The 16851-nt window shown below is 37.9% G+C and overlaps 1 protein-coding gene across 1 annotated transcript in view; it reads right to left on the reverse strand.

Moving 5' to 3' along the window:
• Positions 1 to 16851, reverse strand: part of adgb (androglobin) — a 42350-nt gene that overhangs the window by 11658 nt on the left and 13841 nt on the right. The window contains exons 9-22 of the mRNA XM_084432752.1: positions 16054 to 16142; positions 15169 to 15343; positions 14989 to 15076; positions 13179 to 13320; positions 10475 to 10517; positions 7301 to 7484; positions 7099 to 7162; positions 6135 to 6248; positions 5696 to 5804; positions 5472 to 5604; positions 2580 to 2694; positions 2210 to 2353; positions 1494 to 1635; positions 1265 to 1387 (exon numbers count right to left, since the gene is read on the reverse strand). Coding sequence (XP_084288878.1) covers positions 1265 to 1387; positions 1494 to 1635; positions 2210 to 2353; positions 2580 to 2694; positions 5472 to 5604; positions 5696 to 5804; positions 6135 to 6248; positions 7099 to 7162; positions 7301 to 7484; positions 10475 to 10517; positions 13179 to 13320; positions 14989 to 15076; positions 15169 to 15343; positions 16054 to 16142 — 1665 coding nt within the window. The remainder of the gene's footprint in view (positions 1 to 1264; positions 1388 to 1493; positions 1636 to 2209; positions 2354 to 2579; positions 2695 to 5471; positions 5605 to 5695; positions 5805 to 6134; positions 6249 to 7098; positions 7163 to 7300; positions 7485 to 10474; positions 10518 to 13178; positions 13321 to 14988; positions 15077 to 15168; positions 15344 to 16053; positions 16143 to 16851) is intronic.

Below are 16851 nucleotides of genomic sequence, written 5' to 3' on the forward strand. Positions count from 1 at the left end.
TGTTAAAGGAGAGCTTGAAGGGACAAAAAGACCCTAAAATGAAATTAATTTCATACTGGCAGATATGAGACAAACCGTTCTGAGGCTCATTTGTGAATGAAAGTCATAAAGACAAACTCTTTCAGAATGATAAAGATAATGACATTCATTAAAAAAATGTGGAACCAATCCAATTTTACATTTAATAACTAAATTTAACACTGCTAAAATTTGTGTTCTATTTTCAAACTGTTATTTTAGTATTGTTAACAGTAAACTCTATTATAATATTTATTAATATTTTGAATTAGCTTTCATTTTTATATATTTCAGGTTTCCTTTTAATTTTAGTTTTAGTAATTCTAATACATTTTTATTATAAAAAGTTTTTATTTATTTATTTATATTTGTTTTAGTTTTAGTAATTTTAGTACTCCAACTTAAACTTATTTTATTTCAGTTTTTTTAAGTTTAAGTTTTTCTATCTAATATTTTATTTTATTTTATTTCAGCTTTAAATAATTAATGAACTAAATATTGAGAAGAAATATATGAACTGCATCCTTCTTTCCTGCACGACCAGCTCATAATATTAAAAAATGTGGATTTATGGTTTAGTGGCAAATCTTTTAAAGACTCTTGAATAGGGTCCTGTTCATCTGTGTGTGACTGCTGAATCCACACTGTAATTTTCACATAATAAATGGAGTTTTTGAGGTAACTAAAGCTTGATGAGCAATAGTAGGATCTTTGGAGACTGCTTGCCTGTTTTAACTCAAAGTTGGTTGAGCTTCCCCGATGCTATTGCTTCTTGAAATATAAATTGACATTATCTTGCTCAGTCGGATTCAACTACATCCTTTATCCTTTTTATTCTTCCTCTCACTTTCCCTTCATCCTTTCCAATACAGCTGCATCTTTCTTTCTCACTTTCTCTCGGCCACTCTCCCTGTCACTCATGCTGTCAGGCTGGGAATGGAGTGATGCTTGGAGGTATGGAGCCAGATGGAGAGAGAGATGGAGAGGTGTGTTATTCTCTCTTCTGTCATACTAGCTTAGAATGACTGGCAGCTTCATTGATAAGTATGAGCTCCAGGGTCTTGCAGCTCTCTCTCTCACACAAACATAAAAACCGACAGAACAGATGTCAGACATAACTGACCACAAGAGAATGGTACGAATCAGATCGCAAAGACAATTGGCATAAATTCCTGAATCCACAGTCTCTTCTCTTCTTTCTATACTAGGTATCATTAGATCCATTTCAGGTGAAGCTGGACTTTACCTGGTCTTGCTGCAGTGAGGATCTCTCTGACAAGGTATCGCTTCCAACCTGCCTGCAGGACCGTGGCTGCCTGCACTTCCTTGTCTGTGGCCTGCCTGCCGTTCCAGCGCTCTGGAGTGTCATCTATTACAGGGCGAAGATACATGTGTACATAAAGTCATGCTATGATAGGTGTTATATGATCAAACCCAAAGAGAGACTCTGTTAGCCCCACATTTCAAAGACTCACCTGATCGTGCATCCACGGCTTTATCATTGCTGCCATGTGGCGATGGGTCTCCGGTCAGAGTCTGTACAGCAAACAGCTCCTCAGAGGTCAGTTTCCGCCCCAGAGCAGAGCAGAACATATGATACACGGCCTCGTTGAACACCTGTACAAGACAGAAACAATATACACTCAAAAATATATATAAAAGCAATCAAATACAATCTACTGACCTCTATTTTATCTATTAGTGTGTGTGTGTGTGTTTGTCTGCAAATTTATCACATTTGTCACTTTAACACTTTAATTAAATGTGGGTTGTGTTCTATCGTCACTGTCTGAAGTACAGAGCAATGCACTAATTTGTTTAGTGAAACAAACCAAAAAACTAAAAGCAAAGCATGACAAAACTTAACTTTAAATGTAAAAATTAATAGTTAAAATGTAATTAAAGAGGAATAAAAGATGTGAAGAAAATGCATTTTGAATTAAACTATAAATACAAAAGATTAGCAATGACATTTTAACGGCTGCTTGCTGATACAGTGGCGTGAACATTGCCGATGAGTCATAAAGAGCTCAAATTCTGACATTTAATTAATAAAATATGTGCTATGCTATGCAGTTGATGTATTTCATGGCTGTTAAAATACAAAAGGAAATACAAAATAGTTTTGTATAGTGTTGTGCATGGTCCCAGGGGGCCGGCCCATAGCACCGACTCTATATATATAACCCACCCTTTGTTGCTGTATGCCTACACCATGGGTCTTCTCAAGTTCTTTAGAGGTTGATGGTAGTTCCTCTGGATCTGAAAAGCAGCTGATCACTCGACCCAGAGCTCTCACGATCATTACAGCCTGCTCACAGAACCTCAGACTCTCCTAGACGAAGGCAAAAAAGAAACAGGAGGCATAAGAACTGACAATTTTATTTCTGCACCCGTCCAAATATTTTTGCTGTTACAGGTTATTATATAAAGCCAATGACAGTCACTCGTTGCTACAGTATGTATAGAACAGCTGGTACTGATATGTCAGAACTAATCAACTAACAGACTAGTCAGTGCAACCTCAGAGTGTATTTGTGTGCGTGTTAATGTGGACATGCCTTGTCAAGGTGTGGCATAACAGTCTCCTCATCACCAAACACAAAAGGAGACATGCTGCAGAGATGAAGGTGGACGGCAAATGAAGCGCTTGTGTGCAAATGAAGCACATGACGCCTAGTGAGAAGAAACAGTGATGAATAGAACTGTTTAGAGGGAGAAATTCTATCATTGCTCTTTAGTCCTCCCTTGTTCCTAATCTAAGTTAATCTAATACACCACTGGATCTAGTTTGTTGAATATTTTGATTTCCATAAGAACTATTTATGTAGTCATCCCTTCACACTTATCACCAGGAGCACTATTGCTGATGCAAAAGGAACCATATATCTAGCATGTGATCATCATATGAGTAAAGGCCTGTTCACACCAAGAACGATAGCTATAAAGATAACTATATTAGTGTCCACAATATCATTCGGTTTATTCTAAGCACGTGCTTGTCTGTCACTTTAAATGCTCAAGCTCATTACAGCAGGATGGATTCTGATTGGCTGTCATCCTTCATCAGCTGGTTAAAATCGTTCTGAAAGTGATTCCAATGATATTGTTTCTCTGTGACATTAACGTTATAGCTGTGGTGTGAACTCTGCTATTCTTTAATATTGTTTATTTTTTTATTTTTAGAACTATATATTTAACTTTATAGTTATTGTCCTTGGTGTGTATGGGCCTTAAGGATAAAGCATATTTGGACTGAAGAAAAGAAAAGAAAAGAGTCAGCTTTGTTTTCAGGTTTGGATTTGGCAGAACACTCCTAATTCACATCTTCGAAATAGAAGACTGATTTGCAAGATCATGAACTATACAAGAGATGATACAGGGATTTTGTGCACGTACAGCAGATCGCAGTCAGCAAAATCTGCTCTGCCGATTATTACAATTTCAACTGAAGTTGCCCTTACGCCTTTTTTATGCACCCTCATAAACACTCACAGAATAGGACTGGCTCTGCATTAACCTATTAGCTTTACATAATTTGCAGATGAAAATCTAAGGAAATCAGGATTTCTCATCACAGAGGAGTTTAACAGAACAGTATTAAGTTGCAATAGAGGAAGACAGAGAATGAAATAAAGAGAGAAAAACAGTATATGAGAAGTACAGAAAGGCTTTTCATAAAATCTTATTAATCTTAAATATCTTATTTTTCCTTTTTCCTGAATGCATGAACATCAAAAATCAGATGTGCCTACACTTGCAGTGTGACCTCTGAATTTAAGCTCTCAGCTTTTAGGCCACTATGCTGCTAGAAATAGCAGACTGGGTCATATCTCTCTCTCTTTCTGTATCTTCTTAACCCATCTTCTTATCTCTCTCCTCTGTTCTCCGCTATTACAGAACTGATATCACAGCTTGGACCACTACTGAAAACACTTCCAACACATTTATACACATAGTATATATATATATATATATATATATATATATATATATATATATATATATATATATATATATATATATATATATATATATATATATACAGGGCTGGAAATGGGGGGGGGACGCGGGGGGACGGAGTGTGGGGAGTGAATTTCGAGGGGGGACGGCGTTCCAGTAAAAAAAAAAAAAAAAAAAGGTTAAATATAGGCTATATATATATGAAGAGCTCTTTTCCAAAACGCCATTTAAAAAAAAAATGAGTTTGTCATGTCATTTTGCTTTGTACTGAACCTATTCACTGCTCCATCAACGTTTCATGCCAAATCGCTATATATTTCCTTGTTTAAAATGTACTGCAAGATGCAGTTTCTTTCCAAACCGCGATAAGCGGCGAACCTATTTTTAGCCTAATAGCGATACATCGTCTGGACTAATCAGAATTCTCTCTCTCTCATCCTCAAATCACTCGCGCGTATCGCGCCAGACGCTCAATTCGCCTCATTCGTGCGTCCGCACCGAGCTAAACGCCTCAGCTTTGCGCCGCAGGACCTTTGCATTGATGCTCTATTCGCGTTTGGTGTGAAGGCCACTCACTCACTCTCTCACTCACACAAGGTCATGTCGTGATTTGTTTTATGTAAAGTGGACAATGGTTCTACTTTTTATGGGTTCGACACTTAACTGAATGCCAATTGTATTTATTACTGACTGACTTGCCTTTTTTAAGACAAACCATACATTTTTGGAAAAAATTTATGGATTTATAGCGCTTTGAAAAAAATTAAAAATAACTTTGAATTTATTATCAACAATTTTGTTGTTTGATTTAATAATCATTGTTCAACATGTTCAGACTGAGCAAAAAACAGGATACATTTTTAACAGGATAAATTGAATATTCACAAAATGGTAAAGAAATGTAAATGCCACAATGACAAGCATTCGCGGAGTTACAGATCATTTTCTGTCGCATTTCAGAATGATCTTCACTTTATCGCGGTTTATATATATACATACACATGATGTTGGGTTCCATGTTTTATGGGGACTTTCCATAGATATAATGATTTTTATACTGTACAAACTGTATAAACAAACCCCTGCACCTAAACCTACCCATCACAGAAAACTTTTCTGCATTTTTATATTTTCAAAAAACATTTAAAATTTCCCCACAAGGTCAAAGATTTGGGGTATTGCTAATCTTTTGGGGACATTTTGTCTTTTGGAGTAGACTTACACTACTGTTCAAAGGTTTGGGGTCATTATGATTTAAAAAAAGAAAAAAGAAAGAATTGAATATTCTCATTTTATTCAGTAAGGAGGCATTAATTTGATCAAAAGTGACAGTAAAGATATTTATAATGTTACAATTATTTATACTGTTATTTATAATGTTTCCATTTCAAATAAAAGCTGTTCTTTTGAAGTTTCTATTTCTATTCTATTCTGTAGACTAGAGTAATCACTGCTGATAGATAATTCAGCAATGGTGGTGATATAGTTACCCAGGAGGAAGCGAGAGTAAGACAGCTTTACTAGCAGTGGTTTGGATCTGCACCACGGGGAGTTGAGAGACAATGCTCTTCCACGAGAAAGGCTTAGCTGTTAAAGAACCAGGCCTGGTTGATGACTCCTTTTCTGAGCACACAATAGACACACACATTAGATTGGATCCTTGTTGTTGTGAAAAGACAAACTGAGCGTGTACAGCATGTCCATGTGTCCTTACTCTCTTCCACACTCGCTCCCCAGTGCACTAAAGCTGAGAACCCAATGACAATTTCTGTGGGTAACAGGTTATCAACAAACAGGAAGTGAGTCCCCCTTCCATCTGCAGACTGAGACAAGGAAAAACAATAGACAGAATGGGGCAGCATCAGCACATATTATTGTGTTTCAGCTTTGCATTTATCTCAGGAGACAATAGAATACACACACACCATTACATAAATTCACACTCACAGTAATTACCAAATATTAAATCAAACCACATGTTCTCAAGGGATAAGGTTTAAAAAAAAAAGTATTACAGCACAACAGAGAGAGAAGAGCAAAAACAGCATGGTTATCGAAAACCACCCATTGTGTGTGTGTGTGTGAGAGAGAGAGAGAGAGAGAGAGAGAGAGAGAGAGAGAGAGAGAGAGAGAGAGAGAGAGTGTGTGTGTACCTTTGTGTAAGCAATTCCAGTCGAATCAGGTTGTCTAGCAGGAGCGGCCACGGAGTGGGTGGAGGCCACAGCGTTGGACAATGCAGTAGCAGACAGTCGAGAGGAGACGGAGTTCTAACAGAGAATTGAGTCACTTTCATGTTCTTTCCTAACACAACACATCCCTCCCACCACAGATACCATAATTATACCAAGCTCCATTACAAATGCCACAACAACAGGTTTAGTTCAATCTTGTATTAGGTGTTTTTATGATAATGCATTCTGAATGTCATCGATACAGTCAGCAAGGGTCCCAGCCCACCTGTAGGGGAAAACAAATTCCAGTTACTATAGCTACGCACACTCATTCCTACTGGAAAATTACGAATTTAACAGAGAAATAGATTTAGATATATTTTTTTAATTTATTGATTAAATAAAATGTTTGTTTAAAGTGCCACTTTTTTAGACAGTGCACTTGACAAATAAAGCTAAGAATAAGTAATGGTGAACATAAAATCTTGCCCCCAGTAAATGGTTATGTATATGTTGCTGACTGTATCAATCCTCAAGAGATTTACATATCCATATAACAGTCAAAAGTGACAGTAAAGACATTTATAATTACAAAAGATTTCTATTTCTAATGTTCTCTTGAACTTTGTATTCATTGAAGAATCCTGAAAAAAATACTCACGGTTTCCACAAAAATTATTAAGTGGCACAACTGTTTCAACATTGATAATAATAGATAATAAGAAATGTGTCTTGAGCACCAAATTCGCATATTAGAATGATTTATGAAGGATCATGTGACACTGAAGACTAGGAATCATCACAGGAATAAATTGATGATAAAAAAAAAAAAAGGTTACTTTGAATTGTAATAATTCGTCAAAATATCAATGTATTGTTAGTGTAAACTAGTCAAAATCTTAATATTCAGGCACACTTGATATAGTCTTTTCCTTCAAAACCCTACCTTAAAGTGTGATGTCCTGCATTGATGAACATATTTGTTTGGCTTGTGGAAAATCAGCAACGTCCTACAAAACATATGATTATTAGCATATTTCAGCCTGCAGCTTAATAGGAACTTAAGAACATGAGGAGTTAATGTGACAAAATAGCAAAGGATTAGCATAATATGGCTTAGGCTTTTTCTGAAGATGATAGACCCTTACTGGAAGCATTTAGTGAAGTTGTGCAGGTCCACCCAGGTCTCCAGCAGCAGGGGTTTGTCTGAAGCTAATGCATCCTGGGACTGAAGCAATGCAGCACTGGATTCCTTGGGTGTCTGCACCCTCTCCTTATCTTTTTCATCCGTCTCCTTGTCAGGGCCTGAAGTTGACTCTACTACTTCCGTATCTTGGAGATTGAAAAAAATATGTTATACAACAGTCTATTACAAACCAAGTAAGCAATGAAATGCTGGCAGGAATACACAAACACATGACCTTGCCTTTTTCAATGCTGAAATAGTAACGCTGTATTACACATGATATGCAATAACAAAGGCCTGAAGTGATTTGTAATTTCCTGCACAGATGTTTGAAATGAGAATAAATATAGAGAGGTACTATGTTAGCATGGCTACTACTGTACATCCATACAATAAAAGCTATTTTGTTTGCTTCACTTTTTTACAAACCTTTTCAAACATTTATGGAAATAAATCAAGAGAAATCTGTAAAAAAAATCTTATTGACAATCTTAATTACTTAACATTGTACAGTTAGCATTACACAGGACCTAATAATGGGACTTCAAGTTGAGATGAAATGGAAGTTGTGACACATTTTTTCTTCAGTACTGTCACTGTGACGAACAAACAACTTGGTTCCCCAACCATCAACCATCGGTTTATTATTGGATAGAGGCAGATCTGAATGTGAGCTTAGTACAGCTTACCAATGATTTTAAGTAAGAGGTGAGTTTTTGCTGATATTTTGATTGTCATAAGTCACCAGAGATAAGTTAAAGTCATGGCCATTCGATTAAAAAGGTCAAAAAGAAAAAAAGAAAATGGAAACATGGAAGAATCGTTTACAATAAGATCAATTACAGTCATTTAGAAAATAGATGGGGTGAATTTCCATTTCATGATGACAGAAAGGATGTTAAACAATAATCGAGCAACTACTCTTAAAAGAAAGAAAAAACAACATTTTAAAACCAGCCTAAGCTATTTCTTTTTTTAGGATATATTAGTTTTCTTGGAGAGATTGACTATCTAGGCAGACAGGGACTTCTGTGCAGGGAACAGTTGAACTACTGTTACGCTTGAATGTAACTCTACAGCCTTGCTTCATTTAGGGTGCTTTCACACCTGCCTCATTTAGTTCGGTTGAATCGCACTAGAGTTCGTTGTCCCCCTTGGTGCGGTTCGTTTGGGCAGGTGTGAATGCAGCAATCGCACTCGGTGCGCACCAAAAGTGGACCAAACAAGCGTACCGAGACCTCCTCAAAGAGGATTCTGGAGCGGTTCGTTTGTGGTGAGAACATGTCCGACCTCGAACAGACCCAACTGCCAAATAACTGTGCATTTTTGGACTAAACCAGCAGCTGTAGTCAGCTGCGCTGTGCATTATGGGATGAGGACTAATGTTTGTTGACAGATTGCTCTTTTAGCATGGCAGCTCACGGACAAACGAGTTGTGAGGAGGTGCGGAGCCTCATAGAAATTTGGTCTGATGACCATATTAGGTCCCAACTTTCAAAAACTCCCAAGTTTAGCCCACGCAGTCGTCTCTCCATAGTAAAAGCGGCGTGTTATCTGTCTGCCGGATTTTCCTCCTCTTTGTTTACTTCCGGGAGTTCTGTTGGAATTTTCCCGCACGTTAATTCTGTCCAATCGAAGTGCAGTTATGGAAATACATTCAAGACACATCTGGCCAATGAGTGATGTGGATGTTGTCACGTGACTACATTTTGGTTCGTTTCATCAACTCATGAACTGATTCGGACCAAAGCAATAAGTGTGGTGTGAAAAGGAACCAAAACGCCAGACAAATGCTACAAAGTATAATTTTTCACCCTTGGTCCGGACCAAATGAACCAAACTACAGATGTGAAAGCACCCTTAGTATACGTGGATTCACGAATATGCATATTATTAGTCCCCGCCTCCACTCACTCACACCAGTTCCGAGATCCACCCGCTATATTGCTAAATGTACCCGATTTTTCATATCAATAGAAAAATATACCGGGATAACCTGGCTCTTGAGACTCCCCTGCTTCGCAGCATAGTTACCGATATGCTAAAGCCTGCCCCCCTCGTGACGGGATTGGTTACAACGGCATTTGTGACGTACAGAACGACTGCTGATTTTAAACCACGTTTTTGAGACTGTCTTTGGTTCACAGCAGTTTTAAGAAGAAAATACTCAGCAATAGTGTTGACTTATGAATTTGCACATGGTTTGTCTTAGGCCTATAGCATATTCAAAACACCACATACACATATAAACTTGATTTTCACCACAGGCGGTCTTTAAAAAAAGACTTTTCATGAGGATACCATGATTATCTCAGTGGTGCCAATCAGTAGAGCTCATTAAACCAATCAGTTGCACCATATTGAATTTATAAATGCTCTTTCACTGGTGTCACTCGATTCTTTATGACAATTAAGTGAAATACCGTTATATATTGCAGCTTTAACTCATTACACTCAGTGTGGTGTTCTGACGTATTAAACCACATAATGAATATAGACGCCATAGCAAAGCCATTCACTCCATTTACTTATCCACAGGTGTTACTAAGCAACACACTGGGCTCTCTGGGAAAGCACATAATTGGCCTGTCGTGATGAGGGGCGAGTGCACGATCATGATCACAGAGATAGAGATGATGCCATGCGTCTGTGTGTGTGTGCATCTGTGTTTGTGCTGATGAAAAGAAGACGGATTGGATGGAGGAAGAGTGGGATAAACGAGAAAGTGAAATTGTGAAGGCAGCCAGCTATCATATCATTACAGCAGCTATTAGCCTCGCTGCTCTGATGGCTAAACAATGACTGGAGGGATATAAGTGAGGCGAATTATCGTCTGCCTTTTCAAATTCATTCTTTCACTTCACTTTCATTTCTATTGCAGATTGTTACAGAAGCACTCAATTGAAAATGAGTAATGCTTTCCCAATATTCCAAGTGGAAAAAAAGCGCATAAATGATGGCACGGTTTATGTGAATAAATATATTTAGCTCACGATCAGCTTTCAACTTCAAAATTGTAACTTTTTGTAACTGCTAACTGAGATATGTAACATCTATGATACATTACAGTTTACGATAAGTGTTTGAGTGACAATGTGGACTGTGCAGTGGCATTGCTCATGGAAACAAGTCTTACCGTTGGCGATGCTGTCGTCCTTTTTTTTGTCCTCTGCTGTTACCTGGGGGGAAATGGAGGGATTAAAAAGTGTACATAGTGAGCTGGGAGAGACATGGCAGAGGAGGGCAGAGGAAAGCAGTGGAGACAGAGAACGTCCATATTCATCCAGACAGCATGCGCTGAGCCTGTTTGGCTTCCAGAGCACAATGAGAAATCCTCTAATCTGACATCTGGACTCGCACCAGAGAGGGCTTTCTCCTTCAATTAACTGCTCACAGGAGACCAAATGCCATAAACATTAAGGGCACTCGGAAGGTGACAGGATTAGAAGACACGGGTTTAATTAGCATGTCAGTCTTTACCCGCTAATTGAGACACCTTTTTGTAAAACTATTCAAATGTAACTTTTTTTTACCCTTTAAGTAACAGTGTGGTGCCATGGAAACAATCCAGCGGAAGGCCTCAGAAACTTCTCCAATGTGCTTTTTTTCCATGATTGAGCCCCAACCTCGTGTCACTTAGAAAAGCCTTTTAAAGCCTGAGGAGTCGTCCGACTGTGCAATTTAAATGTGGAGGACAATTAGGGGCTCTCTCTATGCCACATCTAACGAACGACAGCACCAGTGATTCAGAGATAGACTGTGACTCACCAAGGAGACAATGTGAAAGAGAAGAGAAGAGAACTTGCACTGATGAAGAGAAGAGAAGAGAAGAGAAGAGAAGAGAAGAGAAGAGAAGAGAAGAGAAGAGAAGAGAAGAGAAGAGAAGAGAAGAGAAGAGAAGAGAAGAGAAGAGAAGAGAAGAGAAGCAGCAGTATCTAGCTATATAAAGAGTGAATGTTTTATACATGGCAGTAAACACCTCAGAGTGCATTCCACACATTACTGTGGTAAAACTGCTCCTGTTTACCGAATTCAGCTTACAACATTATCAAAAACTCAATAATAAGTCTAAATCATCCAAGTCCAAGCTGGGCACGTGCCTGGTAGGCCTGTGTGTTAATCCGACCCTGGTCATAGTAGCTTGAAGCCACAACAAATGAACCTCTAATCACATTTGCTGTTCATTGACTAGGTTCACAAAACAATTATGTTGATAATAACACAGCCAATCTATAAGCCAGTTGCTACTTTGGTCTATTTGCCCATAAATAAATAGCCAAGCCAAGTTGTAATTATTTACACAGTTTTATCTCAGTATGAATAGCAATCATTGTGACTAAGGTCAATGTTGCTTTTGTAACATTTTTTTATTTTTTTATTTCAACAAGTCAAAACAACAGCGGCATATAAGCTGCTTACCTGTTCATAAGAGATATTATTCAGATTGTTGGGGGAGTTCTAAAGCAATAAAATTAAAAATTAAAGTAAGGCAATCACCTGTAACCATGGGCACCATCAGATTCATTTGCGAAAAATAGCAGAGCTGGAGCACAAAACAATGTTCCTCCGATAGTATAGTTGTAGTTTTACGCATCAACCGCTAGAAGGCTAAAAGTTACATAGTGTAGCTTCAATTAAGTTCTTTATTACAATTACATAAATGATCAAAAATATTTGAATAGCTTTAGTTTTAGTTAACAATAACAACACTGTAAAAAGACTGGATGTTATAATTTTCAGTGAATAACCACTTAGTTTTGTGTGAGAAAAAGACCAAAAATGTATTCAACTTCGAATAAGTGACCGGGAGTCATTTAGACCTTCTTCTTTCTTTCTTTTTTTCACTGTGTTTTTATTGTGATTTTACAGCTTGACAGACCCAGTTTTCATTCACTTTCATTATGAGTGGACAGGATAAATAATCATGTGGATTTGGAAAAACTGTAAATAATGTAAGTAAAAAAAATGACACTGATGATTTTCTTTTTGGGTGAACTATTCCTGTAAGGGTACAGCAATGCTATTAGATCCCACAGGCACACACACTTGGACAATTATCTTACAAACTACATGGAAGCTATCAGTCTCAGTGCGATCTCAGCTGACCCCCCTGTAAGACATCCACTCTGATGACTGACAGGCTAATTGTGCTGCTTTTTATACATTCCGAGGACACGACCTGTCCTTTTATGTAAAGAGGCACGTGTGTTTTACCACTCTCTCTCTTTCTCCATCTCTCTAATACTGGATCTGCCAGTGGCGCTCTCTTGATTAGAGAGACAGGCAGAGTGACATTGGAGCTGGAAAGAGAGAGGCGTTAGAGGATGTCATAGCCTGTCTCGGCCTCCCGGCCACCAGCCGCACTGCAGCCAGAGAACAGAACATTTTGATGCACACTGCTTGTACAGATGACATAAACTGAAATACACTGCCAGAATGCTGGGCATCAACAGTGCAACCCCTGGAGTACAGTCGAACCCTTGACTGAATCTGTTCCGAGAGACCAGTCACCATTCATACGACAAACACTACCGTTTAAAAGTTTGGGGTCAGTAAGATTTGAAAGACATTTATTCTTTTAATCAGCAAGGATGTATTAAATTGATCAAAAATGATCCGAATGATTTCTGAAGGATCATGTGACACTAAAGACTGGAGTAATGGCTGCTAAAAATGTTTTTTGTATTGTATTTTTGATCAAATGAATGCAGCCTTGGTGAGCATAACACTCTTCTTTTAAAAACATTACAAAATATCACTGACCTCAAATTTTTAAATGGTAGTGCACATCACCTAATATTTGCAATTTAAGACAGCATATCCATTTCCCTTAGGCATACCTCAGTGGTTTCAGTGATGTCTAGTGTATTAAGGCTGTTCTGGGTGATGTCATTCCGAGCGTGGCCATCTTCACTATCATCCATTTCAGAAAAGGAGGAGAGATTAGAGTTACACCCACGCCTCTTTACACCTCCATGCTCCCTAAAAACAGACACACAAATGAAAGAATTTAATAACAAAAAGAACTATTTTGAGAAAAATGTAAAACAAAACCACCAATTTCTGAGGTTAAACACACATTTATTGTGCTCTAAAGAGATTCAGATTAATTATGACTGAATATTGTCTTGTGCTCGAGAGCAGCACAATGAGAACCACAGTCTCTGTCCCTGTCTGACTCTCCCACACAGCCAATTACTGCTTTTAGCACTCAATGTACTAATGTACTCACATGTGCAACTGAAAAAAAAAAAATACCTGGAGTTAAAACAAAGCTCATATTCAGACTCTCTAAATAATTCATGCCTGGTGGGATTCAGCTACGTCATTGGTTCAGTTATGACATGTTATATCTGAGAAATTGTGCATTATCTATCGATTGATATGAAAAAAGCAAAGTACTTATTACCACTGGGCCTATAGAGAAATGTACACATTCAGTACATACATAAATGCACCGGTGTATACATTCAGTGTTAAGTAGTAGCCTCACTACAAATGTCCGGCATTTTCTGTCGGCTATCATTAGCTCTGTTTAGAATCTGAGCAAGTGATTCCTGTTTTGCAAATAGATAGTTTGAGTCCGTTCTTTCCAATGAATCGTCACGAAGCGGTTTGCGATTTAGTCTGGACAAGATATAACGTTTTATCACTCTGTAAAACAATAATGGGAACAAAGAGCATTTAGTGTGACATTTTGCCAGACATGTATTTATTGTCAGAAATTAGTGGTTTTGTTTTATGTTTTTTTGGTGGGATAAATCAAAAAATGGTTCGGGAACATTAAAGGGATAGTTCACCATTCTGTCATCATCCCATGTCATTCCAAAACCTGTTCGACTTTCTTTTCATCCATGCACCACAGATGAAGAGTTTGGAAGAAGAAGAAGTAACCAACTACAGACTTCAACTGTATTCCCAAAAAATGGCATTTCTCTTTTATGTTCCACAGAAGAAAGAATATAGGTCATACAGGTTTGGAACAACATGAGTAAATGATGAAATTTATTTTAATTTTTAGATGAACAATTCCTTTAAGCTTCAACACACACACACGTCTGGTTTACTATCTTTGTGGGGACTCTCCATAGACATAATGGTTTTTATACTGTACATACTGTATATTCTATTCCCTTAGACTAACCCTACCCCTAAACCTACCCATCACAGAAAACTTTCTGCAGTTTTACATTTTCAAAAAAACTCATTCTCTATGATTTATAAGCGTGTTTCCTCACTGGGGACCTCAAGTTAGGTCCCCATGAGTCAGTATGCATTCAGGTTGAAGTCCCCACTGGGATAGAAAAACATGCATACACACACACACACTGTTCCTAGTTGTCGTCCCCTGATGATGGCTACATTTAATTTTAGACACTATATCTGGAAATGCATCCTATAATTTGCCAGCAATAAAGAAGGTCTTTATTAAGTTAAACACCTGGATGTGCAGCTTGTAAATGATTCAGTTCTGCAAGTAAATACATTAGTGACTTTCTCTAGTTTTCAGGGTAGCTTGGGTATTTTCCTTTAAAGTAATTGGTAGCTTAGTTTGCAGCACACACACACACACACACACACACACACACACACACACACACACACACACACACACACACACACACACATACACACACACACAGAGCTTACATGTCATGTGCAGCCATAGTCATAAGTTTGAAGTTGACGAAGGGACTAGAAACCTCAATGAACTGCTCTGGCTTCTGAACAGGGGGTTCTAAAGGGCATAAACATCAGTTTGATCCAACTCAAGCAATTATCATAATAATTACATAAGAAATTAAAACACATAAAACACACACGTCTTACCCTTGGGTTCATCTGTGATGTTAGCCTGCTTGCGGGGGCGGATGAGTTTCCATTGAGGAACTGGGGGTGCCTTAGGAGGGGCCACCAGGGGGCAGTCTCGAGTGCAGGTGAGCAGCACAGGGTGACTGAAGAGCTGAGAGAGCCCATACTGCCTCAGACTCTCAGACGAATCAGCCTGGAGAACACACCCACCACAAACTGACATTTTACAAGAGAAACTTAATAGCAGATTAGACAGCCAGCGCTAATCCAAACAGAGCCAAATATTGCTTGAGACTAAGATAGAGGGAGGGAGAGTACCATTTGGGACAGGTTTTAAATTAATGAGCTTTAGGCAAGTGTGCGCAGTGGAAAGAGTTATATTAAACAAGCTGAGATATTGGTCTAAAACTGGTTTTTGAAAGAAATCTTTTGTGCTCATCAAGGCTTCATTTATTTGATCAAAAATACAGTGAAAACAGTAATATTGTGAAATATTATTACAATTTTAAATGACTTTTCTATTTCAATATTTTTTTATGGATTTTCTGTGATGGTAAAGCTGAATTTTCAGCATCATTACTCCAGTCTTCAGTGTCACATTAGAATTCCTTCTAATATGCTGATTTGGTGCTCGGCGTTGAAAACAGTTGTGCTGCTTCATATTTTTGTGAAAACTATTTATTTTATTTTTTTCAGGATTCTCAGATGAATAGAAAACTACAAAATAACAGCATTTATTTGAAGAGGATCTTTGGTAACATTATTAATGTCTACACTGACACTTTAGATCAATTTAATGCAGCCTTGCTAATAGAAGTATTCATTTCTAATAAACATTTTCAATAAAAACGTACAAACTTTTTAACTGTAGTGTTTATAGTACAGATTGAAAAACGTGCTTACCATCCTTGTAAGCACTGAGGTCCTTTTCTCCAGCAGGTGCAAGGGCTGGTAACTGGCACACACTACCATCTGAGGAATAAGACCAGTGGCTAAATCAGAAAGAAGAAAGAGAGAAACAGCATGTGTGAAGAAGACTAAAAGAATTATACATGAAAGGACGTGTCATTTTTAGGCCCTCAAAATCTAAGCTGAACTTTTTTTCCTGTTGTCAGACTTCCGTCTCTTTAATGCTTAAAGCATAATCAAATGAATGGAGCACAGTCTTGAATAAAAGGGAGAAAGAACGAGTGGATAGATCAAGGTGTCAGCCCGACTAAAGGTCCAATGGCGGTCTCCAATTATACGGGGAAGGTTTCTGCGCGTCTTTCCTTTTACGCAACACAACAAGATTAAATGAAATACATTTTCTCATATGTATTACCTCGTTATTTCATCTGACTCCATAAATGAAAAAGGTTTTAATGATATCTGAGCATCATTAAAAGTGAGCGAATGTTTGATTATTAAGTATATTTTACCCGTTCCAGATTAACTCAGAGGTCGCTCAGAGGTCCTCACGTCTTCTGTTTAACGCGGGTCTCACGTACACAAGCTCATCAGTTTTGATCATCAAACAGAGTTAATTGCTATGTACCTGAGATCGGTCACATTCACGTTTACACAATCAAAGATACTTTGGTATAGACCCCATGGAATTGAATACACTTGAATTTAACTTAGCGTTTACTTCAGTAGAGGTATGGCCACTATTACAGATATAAGCTGACCAACATTACTTCTCTTATAATAGCTTTGGAT

Source organism: Rutilus rutilus, assembly GCF_951802725.1.
Source record: "Rutilus rutilus genome assembly, chromosome: 15".
Taxonomy (NCBI): Eukaryota; Metazoa; Chordata; class Actinopteri; order Cypriniformes; family Leuciscidae; genus Rutilus; species Rutilus rutilus.